This window comes from Geospiza fortis, unplaced genomic scaffold (genome assembly GCF_000277835.1).
Source record: "Geospiza fortis unplaced genomic scaffold, GeoFor_1.0 scaffold396, whole genome shotgun sequence".
NCBI lineage: Eukaryota > Metazoa > Chordata > Aves > Passeriformes > Thraupidae > Geospiza > Geospiza fortis.
In genome coordinates, this window is record NW_005054345.1 from 4,862,133 (window position 1) to 4,872,691 (window position 10,559).

Here is a 10,559-nt window from a genome sequence, read left to right on the forward strand (position 1 = left end):
GGCCATCCCTCACCCTCAGGATAGCCCTGCCTGGTCAGTGCGGCCATCCCTCACCCTCAGGATAGCCCTGCCTGGTCAGTGCGGCCATCCCTCACCCTCAGGATAGCCCTGCCTGGTCAGTGCGGCCACCCCTCACCCAGAGCCCCTCAGGACACCCAGGCCTCTCCTGCCTGGTCAGTCCAGCCATCCCCCACCCTCAGGACAGCCAGCCCTGCTTGGCCATCCATCACCCAGACCCCTTCAGGACACTCAGGCCTCTCCTGCCTGGTCACTCTGGCCATCCTCCATCACCCAGACCCCCTCAGGACACCCAGCCCTGCTTGGTCAGTCCAGTATGGGAATTAAAAGCTGTTTTATCCACAGGGAAGCATGAGGCTCCCTGTGGGATTGTCCTTGGCTAACAGGATGTTTTCCAGACTGCACACTCAAAACCCACCCAAAGTGGGCACAGTTTTAGGTACAAAACCTTCCCAACATCTCTCAGAGCTTCCCCGTCTGTGCATGAACATTCTTTCCAAAACCTGGTTTTTCATGGCTGTCACTCACACCACCTCTTTCCCATCCCTTGCTCTCACCTTGGATTAATTTATTTCCCTCCTGCACCCAGACATATGTTTTCTAGTATTTTGCACTCCTGCCTTAAATACATAATATCTACATTTTTTAGGTATACATAGAAATAAAACCATATAATATATATATGTATATATATGTGTGTATATATATATATATACATACATACATTAAAATATGTAAAATATTATATTAATAATAAATTCAATTACTTTAGGCTCTATTTCAGGAATCAGCCCAACTTTGGTCATCAACTGCAAGTCTTTGTTTAATTGATGGATAATTCCCTTTGGATACCTATTCCATCCAGACAGTGTTTAAACTTTTGCTGGAACTGGAATAAAGTATAAAAGTTCTTATGAAGGAGACTGGGAAACATGACAGGCCAGGAGTGCATCACACCTGTCTCACAGAAAAAACCTTAAAACCCATTTTTTTGCCATAATTCACCCAGACTCCCTCTTCAGCAGTGACACTTATTTCAAATCATCAAATAATTGAATCTCTCACACAACTAACAGTAATTAAACACATCTTTTAAGTGGCTACACTGGCAAATTAATAACAGGGCCCTGCAGGGAAGCAGCCACACAGCTGAAGCTCAGGAGCACCTGCCAGTAAGTGGCTTCTGCCTTTTTTCACCAAACTTGAAATAAAATGAAAAAACAAAAGAGCTACCTGGTGATGGTGAGTTGGGGTAGGTGTTGGGCAGGCGAAAAACATAATAAATATAGGAAGCAAGCAGGCTGTTCCTGCCATGCTGGTCCTGGTTGCCATCCAGGTTCTTGTGAAGTCTGTTTATGATTGATGCCATCGCCTCAAAAGATGCTTGGCCCAGGTTCACTGAAAGCAAAAAGGGAGAAGTTTGGTTTAGAGTGCAGCAGGACCCAGGAAAAATCCAAAATGTGCTGTTCATCCACCTCCTGCAGGGCAAATGGTGGAGCTCCCTAGAGCCTAGCAAGCTTTTCTCATATAAAGTTCCCCAGTTCTCCAGTTTCTCATATAAAGTGCTCCAGTGATCAGCTGCCACTTTTATTAAAAATAAACTTAATGAACTTAGGCTCCATTTCTGGAATCAGCCCAATTTTGGTCATCAACTGCAATGGTAACAAGAGTAAGTCTTTGTTTAATTGATGGATAATACCCTTTGGATATTTATCATGCTTTTCTCAGTTAATTATTTCCTCTATTTAAGCCTTAGCCAAAATACAAACTGTATCAAATGAACAATTTCATTTTGTTGAGAGAAAAAAGCTGCTCTGAAAATGAGCACAAAAAACTACACACAGACTGAAGCAGATATTCTAGAAAAATTAGGGATGAAGAAGACAGTAGCTAGAGAATGAAAATCTTATTTTAAATAAATTCAGTCACTAATGTCCATAATATTCCATACAAGACAACTAAATCAATACAGAACACTGAAAGAGTTAAAGAACATTAAAATATAAAACAAAAATGCAGGTAAATTCTTTCCCAGAAAGATTAAATAAATAAATGGTACAGCTAAGAAAATACTTTTTAAAGTATTTTTAAAGCAGTCTTAGATCCTTATATTCCACCATGTCCAAACTCAGGTTTCCTACAAAAGAAAATCTGCAAAAACTGCTATTTTAAATAGTAAGGATCTAATCCTGACTTAAACTTGAGATTTTCTGTACTGCCAGAGCTTAGCCCTTCACAGGGAGCAAAAGAAGGGATTATTCACGCTGGCAGTATCAGATCCACAACAGGAACATGCAGCATCTGTAGTTTCCTACTTCACCTACTTCCAGATTTTCCAAGGTGACCAGTAAGGTTGAAATCCCTATTTTCTGTCAGGATGGAGACACCTTAACAAACTCCAGTGCTAAAAACATGCTGAGCATCCAGGAAAATCAGGCTCTTTTTCTGGTGGCTCAATTTGGACACCAAATTCCCAGTCCTTCTTAGAGGCTTTCTATTAAATATTAAATATGGCTCCTGTGTATATCACCCTAGATCTGGATGCCAGCATGTTTTATTTGGGAGACACTTGGTATATTAGTGGCACTAAAATAAAGCATAAAAATGGACTTTTTTACTTCTACATAAATATGATAAAATTGGAAGTGTCAAACTTTCAGCTATGTAATTCTCTATAAAACTTAAATAAAATACCTATTTGGCCTGCAATGACAGGAGGTCTTACTACCAGAAGGATCAGTTTGTCAAGCAGGAGATGAAGAAATCGCACTACCGGCTCCAGTTGAGAGGAATTTAAAGCTGAAATGCTGCTCTTCAGTTCATTTTCCAAGTTGTTCTCCATAATTCTCATGTCTCCTATTCGCACAGGGAACATGTGCTCATCCAGAGCATGGACAAGCGCAAAGAACTTGTCGAGGTAAGGGTCCTACAACAAGCAAAAAGCCAATAATCAGTAAGAATCCCCAAGATACCTTCATTTTCTATGGATTTGTGTCTCATGGATGGGTTCTCACCCTCATTTTTCTATCTGGCCATTTAAAATTAGCAGAAACTGAACATCTTTGAGAGATCTGTCCATATTTAATTCTAATTCTAGTTTCAAAGTTATAAAGGCAAAACTAGAGGACCCACAGACTGTGTATTCTTAGACAAACCAGACAAAAACGCACTAAAATCACATTGCTACTTACAGCACAAATAAAATACACCCAGCCCATCAAAATGACACAGTGGGAATTAATAAAACAAAAGCTCAAATGATTAAACAAAGCGATTGTCATCTTTATTTTCAGATCAAAGGCAGACAGAGGGAAAATACAGGGAGGAAACAAAAGAGGAGGAGGGGAAAGGGAAGAACAAGAAAACAAGAACAAGAAAACAAGAAGAAAACAAGAACAAGAAAACATCAATTGCCTGGGCTGTGTTAGAGCTGTTGTATCAAACACAACAGGCTGAAAACACTGTTGGCCATTCACTCCCCTGTGAATTAAGGCCAAACCACTCATATTTTTAAGCAGAACTTCTCAAATATACTCACAGCAGAATGTGGAAAAACAGGTGTGCTGGCTCAGAACTGAAAATGAGATTGTAATTTCACTACAAGGGATTGTCATACACAGCATCAACTCTGACAGTGTTTCAGCTGTCAGAAGATTATTTTATTCCAGTGACTGCTCTCAACACCCACCTGAGTGTGGAGGGATGACACAGCAACAACTTCCACATTGAAAACCCCTTTGTGGTTGTCCACCCACTTCATCCCAGGGAGAGGAACCTGCAGGTTGAGGAAGAATCAGAGAGGATGTGACAGAGAGCAGAGCTTAGGCTCTGCTAATTACAATTCAACTTATTTTCATTTATTTTGGCCAGATCACATGCACATAGCCACACACAAACATTAAAATTCTGTCTAAATTTAACGCTATTTAAGAAATAAATAAATGCACACACACAGATATGTGTGCACATCCTCTCATTTTTTCTCCCATGTATTCTGCTGGTTTCCAGCAGGCAGAACTCAGCTCACCTCTGGAGAAAGCACTGAATAAGCCTGTGGTGGCTTTTCCAATGACACAGGCAGGCAGAACTGACCCGTCTTTAACCGGCCGTTCTGCAGCATCGGGATCCACTGCAAAGAGAAGAAAACAACAAAAACACTCATTACTTAAGGCTTTCTTTGAGCTTTTGCCAATTGCTCAAGCTCTCCAATGGGATATGAGTTCTAAACAAAGAAGCAACAAATGCATTTGAATGAATCCTGTGCTGAAAAATATAAGGATGGGAAGACACTCACGGTGTAGCCAACTGGAGTCTCCAGGGGTGTGTTTTGTTTTTGTTGGCAACTGACGTGGTAGAAAGTAAAAAGCAGGTGGTGGTGGTCTGTCAAAGTGGCTGGAAGCTTAATCTTGATTTCCTCATGAAAATCAGGAGATCTGCGCAGAGAGCAGAGCCTCAGCTGAGTCACCCACAGCAGTTTGCTACCTTGTGCTCCAGACTGAACCCTTTGAGTTAAAGGATCTGCAGGGAAGGGAGTGTATGGGCTATCCCAAGGGATTAAAGCTCACTTTCTGATCACAAAGGACTGGAAAAACTTCTAATCCACAAAAAAATGGGCAGCAGCCTCCTCCTCCTCACACAGGCACTCTGAACCACATGAGCAATAAACTCCTGTCTCAACGTGGACACTGCCACAAGCCCGACCTGCAGGACAGGAATCTCCCCTGGAACACCTCTCCCTGGCACAGCTGCAAAGCCAGGAAAACGTTCCTGCTGGACTCAGCACCCCTCACCCCAGCTGCAATGGAATTACTTTCAAGATCAAGTAGCTCCAATTTGTACCTAATGTCTAAAATGCTCCAAGAAAACAACGGGGGCACCTGCTCCCGTGAGTTTGAAACATAAATCTTCATGACTGCTGACTGGAGCTGTACTTGGAGCATCTGCTGAGCTGGGCTACGTGCTCAGGATCACACAAAGCTGATCTGTGCCACAGCAAACAAAGACTCTGTCTCCCAGTTGTCACAAAACTCTAAGGACAGCATCAACTGGCACTGCAGTCACTGTGAGTGCTGTCCAGACGCTGATTGTTAAATAATTAACACCAGTCACTGACAAGTAACTGCACTTCCACACTGTGTTTACCTGTTGTGATACACCACAGCTGTGTATGCTTCCTTGGAAAACTCAGGACAGCTGGATTTGCCAAAGATGACCTGCAAAAAGAGGAAAAAACCACAGAACCACCCCTATAAAACTGTGCCAAGAATTTATTCCATAATCCTGCAGAGACATTTAGAGCTCCATTTATTGTGCACCTGTACAGTTATACCTGCTTGTTCCCTGCCCCTTCCCTTACAGGCAGCACTTCACTCAGTCACTGAAAAGGCACCATTTTAACAACTCCAGTGACACATGGACACAGACATGGCAGAAGAACTGATGGATGGAACCATCCCTGCATAGATCCTCTCTGAGTGGGGATCACTGCTGGCCCTGAACAAAGCTGTCACCTTCAATCCTTTGTCATGGAAGCAAAACTTCTATTCCAACCACGAGCAGTGTCTGCTGCAAACACAGAATCCCAGAATGGGTTGGGGTTGGAAGGGAATTTAAATCCCATCTCAGGAATGAGACAGGGACAGCTTCCACTATCCCAGGTTGCTCCAAGCCCCATCCAACCCGGCCTTGGACACTTCCAGGGATGGAGAATCTCTCTGGGTAACCTCTGCCAGGGCCTCACCACCCTTATAATCAACAACCTCACATTAAAATTCAGCTGCTCCACTGTCACCTTGCAAACTCTGCACAACTGCACCCTTTGCTCTGAAATACCATTTTCTATTCCTCTCAAGTTGTTACTTTGAAATGCATTTCAGTGAGGTTTGAACAGCCTGCCAGGAGTGCTGGTCCCTTCCCACGGAGCACAGGGCCCCCCTCACCGGCATGGCATTGCTGGGATCCTCTCCATACATGAACTGCACTTTCACTGTGATGTTCCTGGCAGATCCCTGCCGGTTGGCGAAGTTAAGGCTCTGTGGATACACATAAAGGAGATTCCTGCAAGAGACAAAGGCAGCAGCTGATGAGAGGGGTCACACCTTCATTAATGCTGTTATTTAAACTACTGTGGAAAGGCAAACAGTGAAGGGTTTGACATTTTCTTTTCTCTCGGATGCAGTGCACACCCAGACAAACAATTGTCTTTGGTAATGACCCCTTATTTCAGACATCAAAAGACATAATTTTTAAACTCTCATCACATTTTGAAACAGTTCTTGTGTGGAAGGGTACTTGAAAAATCCATCCAAAAATTTCCCAGTGATTCTACAATCTAAGTTCAATTGGAAAGAAAACATGAATACAAAAACTTTATTTACTTCTACTTGATATACTTTATTTGCTCAACACAGAGGAGCTGGTTTCTGTTAAATACCTTCCTTCTTGCGGCTTTTTTTTTCTTTTCTTTTTTAAATCTCCTGACATCACTATAACTTCAGGTTACATTTTTCCTCTGAGAATGGATTAAACTGAATGGATACATGTAGCTTCAGGTAATGCCAACACCCCCAGGTAGCTAAAGAACTGTTTCAAAGGCTGAAGTAATAAAGTGCTCATCACATCCACAGGGAATGTGGCAGGGCCTAATGGGAGGAAATTGCAGCACAGGAGATTTAGGTGAGGCACAAGGGAAGATGTTCTGGCTGTAAGGAGAGTTAAAGCAGTAGAACAAATTGCCTTGGAGGGTGTCAAACCTCCATTTTTCTGGTGGTTTCTCAGGACAGGTGAGGCAGACACTCATCAGGTGGGTTTAAAGACAACTTCAAGCTTTGCTGAGCAGGGGACACACATTCTGCAAACCCCTTCCAGTCCCATTTCTCCAAGTCCCTGAATACTTTAATAGCCATGAGAGATGCAAAATTCTGCAGTATTTTCTGTCCTCTGAGCCCTGCTGGGCCCTTGCCAACAAGGTGAAAGTTGGATTCACACTCCATCAGCAAAACTGTCCACTACAAACCCCTACCTGTCTTTTGTGCAAGCCATTTAGACCTACACAAAGCTCCTTGATGTTCTTTTAAAGACAAAAATAAAAGCAGACTTTTGCACCTCAACACTCAGTTATTCAGAGGAAATGAACGTTCTTTTGCTGCCAAACCACTCTAAATGTATGAATTGTTACACGTCTTTAAAAAACCAGCCTGGCAATCCCCATTCCACCTCCCACCCAGCCCTGCCCAGCACACCAGCATCATCCTCCTTGGCCAGCCTGGCTCCAGCCAGGGGATGCAGCAGGGATGGTTCCATGGGAGCTCAGGGAGGGCCTCAAGTGCTGCCTCAGCTCCCAGGGATGAAGAACTGGCACGCTGCATTCTGGCCAAACACTGCAGAACCAGCCCTCTAACAGCCCTGGCTTGTGAGGCAAGAGGAAAAAGAGGTTCCTTCCCTCTGGGAACTGTTCCGTGGTTCTGAACACAATTTGTGAGTGGTTTCCAACTGTTCCTTGTCCCACAGAGACAGCAGGTGGCAGATGGGCTCAGAAGTGAAGTGAGGAGCACAGCAGGACAACTTTTAAGGGGTAATAAAGCAGCTGCTGTCGAGTGCTGGCAGCAGGAGGTTGATAACAAAAAGACTCTTTTTTGGGTTCTCAGGAGGGAAGTAACTCAGGGAAGGTACCTGGTGCCTTTTAGATGCCAGGAGTTTCCAAAACACCTGCACTGGTGGGACACACTCCTGGAGGAGCAGCTGCAAAGGGAGGCTGCCCCCGCCTGCCTGAAATGGCACCACTGACAAGATTTTGGCCAACGGACCCCACCCAAGGCCTTGGTTCTGATGGCAATTCCTCAGAGCTGCTCCCCAAACAGCCCCGTCTACACAGCCCCAGCTAATGGTGATCCCAAGGAATTCCCTAAGAGCAGAGCAGCTCCAGGGACATTTGGGGCAGCCTCATGAACCAGGCTCTGCTTCACCCCTGCAGGCAGAGGAATAAGCTTAGCAGGCAAGTGGGAATTTCTTCCCTCTCAAGTCCTTCATGGTGAATTAAGTTTTGGAATCCCATCCCCACTGGTCACTTTGCCAAATCAACACTCTCCTACTATTTCAGAGGGGGCCAGGGCCATTTTTGTGACTCTCCTAAATTACTTTGTTCTGCCATGAATACATTTGCTGCTTGATGTTCTTTTAAAATGAAAATGGATATGAAAATTTACTTTAAAATGTACCTTGCTCATAAAACTTTTATTAAGTATTATTAGTGCCTAAGAGAAAGATTTAAGGTATTTGTGAAGCCAGGCTACAGGATCCCTATGTTAAAGGCAGGCTTATGCAAAGGATTGATTTATGCTGAGGAAAGGGACAGGTTGTTCCCTCTCCACTGCTTTTCAAGCCCTCATTAAGGGCATTTCACTGGGAAGAAGCTCTTGGTGCTTATGGGATTCGAGATGCACAGATCCCACTGGAATAGGGGACAGGGGATGTTCCCCCTGTTCAGGCAGCCTCCCTCCAGAGGGTTTCCTATTAGAGGCATCTTCCCTTTGTGGAAAACTTACATGGAAAAAGGGGAAAAAATGCCCAGCTAGCAATCAGAATGTGACCCCCAAGTGGAAAAATCCTGCTTGACCTTACCACTGGTCAAGTTGGGTTGGAGCCCTGGTTTGGGTTGGAAGGGATGTAAAGATCACCTCATTCCACCCCCTGCCATGTCCAGGGACACGTTCCACTGTCCCAAACTGCTCCAAACACTGTCCCACCTGTCCTTGGACACATCCTGGGATGGGGAAACTCTGGACAAACTGGGCCAGGGCCTCGCCACCCACACAAAAATTAATTTATTCCCAATATCTAATCTCATCTAAACTACTCTGTTTCAGGTTAAAACCATCACCTCTTGTCCTGTCACTCTAGGCCATTGTCCCAAGTCCCTTTCCAGCTCTCCTGAAGCCCCTTTAGGCCCTGGAAGGAGCTCTAAGATCTCCCCAGAGCCTTTTCTTCTCCGTCCCCAGCCCTCCCAGCCTCTCTTCTACCTCACATCACTAAAAATCTCAGATCTTCCTGTCTACACACAGTCATGGAAAGGGACTGATGGCTGAAAAAGCGACAGAACATTATGAATGTCTTGATTTCCATCAATAAAGTTTCAGGCAGGAGCTGTAAACCCAAGGACTTGTGTTTGGAGCTTTTACTAAAATGCCATGCCAACTATATGCAAAGCTTATCCTATTATCTCAAACAGATCTCAAAAGTACTTCTACTTCCATAAAATAAATTGCTAAAGTGCAAAGGCTTCCCAAGCCACGGACATAATGGTACCAGGCACTCCTCTAAATATTTATGTAATATCATTGCAGCCATTTTGCAAAATCCTTCACAAAGGCATTAAAACATTAAGAGCTGCTCCTAACTCTTACAATGAAAATTCCTATGAATGAATTTTCCTATTATGAAAATTTCCCGTTTCAGTAAAACCCAGAGAGCTTTTTCTTTGCTTTATTCCTACTATAAAAATCATTTAAAGCCCACATAATCAGGGTCACCCAGGTTCATGAAAGATCTTCAGGATCATGTTTGTTATATACATCTTTTCCTGACAACTCTCAGAGGCAGGATTCCCTCTCAGGGCTTCCAAAGCTCTTGAATTTTATGGTTTAGTCATGCCAGAAGCTTTTCTCCTCTCTGCTTTCCTGTGTCCCACTTTTCTTCTGGACTCTGGGCCTGTTGTGACATCTAGGGGTGCTCTGTAGTGAGTTCAGCACTGTCTGACTCCATGGCCTTGGCATTAACATGGAAACGTGCTTGGCAGCTAATTAGTGCTTCATTAATATCTGACATCAGGGCCTTTGGCTGCCTGTTCCCTTTGGAAAACAAACCTTTCCCAGAGGTAGTGTCATGTCTGAGCAGCACAGGCAGCACATGGGACACACAAGCTGTAGAAACCTGGCAAAATGTCTGATCCCCAGTTGTTTGGTCATTGCTATCTCTTCAGTAACTCCCTATATTTTTAGAAAGACTAAGCCAAGAAGGAAGATTTTTGGGGGTGATGGGGTTTGGAAGAATTCAAAATAAACCAGGAAGATTTCTTACATTAAATAGTTAAAAAAGAAAATGGTTCATTTGAAACCACAAAAAACCAGAGCCACTTAAGGACTGTGAAGTGGACTGAAGAATGCCTATACATTGGTTTGGGTTTGTTTGTTTTTTTTTTTTAATTTTACAACCAGTTCTTCAAGTTTTGCAGCCCAAAATCCCTGTGTCAGATGCCAGAGAAACAATTCAGAACTGGTTTTTTTGAAGGAATCCCTATCAAAGCTGGGCCTGATCACCTCCCTATTTCTGCTGTTTTTCCATACTCCAGTAACTCTGATCCCAACCATACTGGCACAAAATATTCCCCAGCAATTAATCTGAGATCTAAAATACTTTCACAGTATTTAATTGTGAATGGGAAGGTTACCTGGATATCACAAACCCCTAAGCACACAAAAAATTCAACATATGAGGTAAAAATTTCATTTTTTAAACATTTTTTCTATGGATGCTTCATATCATAC

The 10,559-nt window shown here is 43.5% G+C and overlaps 1 protein-coding gene across 1 annotated transcript in view; it reads right to left on the bottom strand.

Annotated features, from left to right (window-relative positions):
- Nucleotides 1-10,559, bottom strand: part of DOCK7 (dedicator of cytokinesis 7) — an 87,794-nt gene that overhangs the window by 38,828 nt on the left and 38,407 nt on the right. Inside the window, 7 exon segments of the mRNA XM_031058554.1 lie at nt 1,161-1,416; nt 2,713-2,944; nt 3,707-3,793; nt 4,046-4,147; nt 4,313-4,451; nt 5,161-5,231; nt 5,958-6,075. Coding sequence (XP_030914414.1) covers nt 1,161-1,416; nt 2,713-2,944; nt 3,707-3,793; nt 4,046-4,147; nt 4,313-4,451; nt 5,161-5,231; nt 5,958-6,075 — 1,005 coding nt within the window.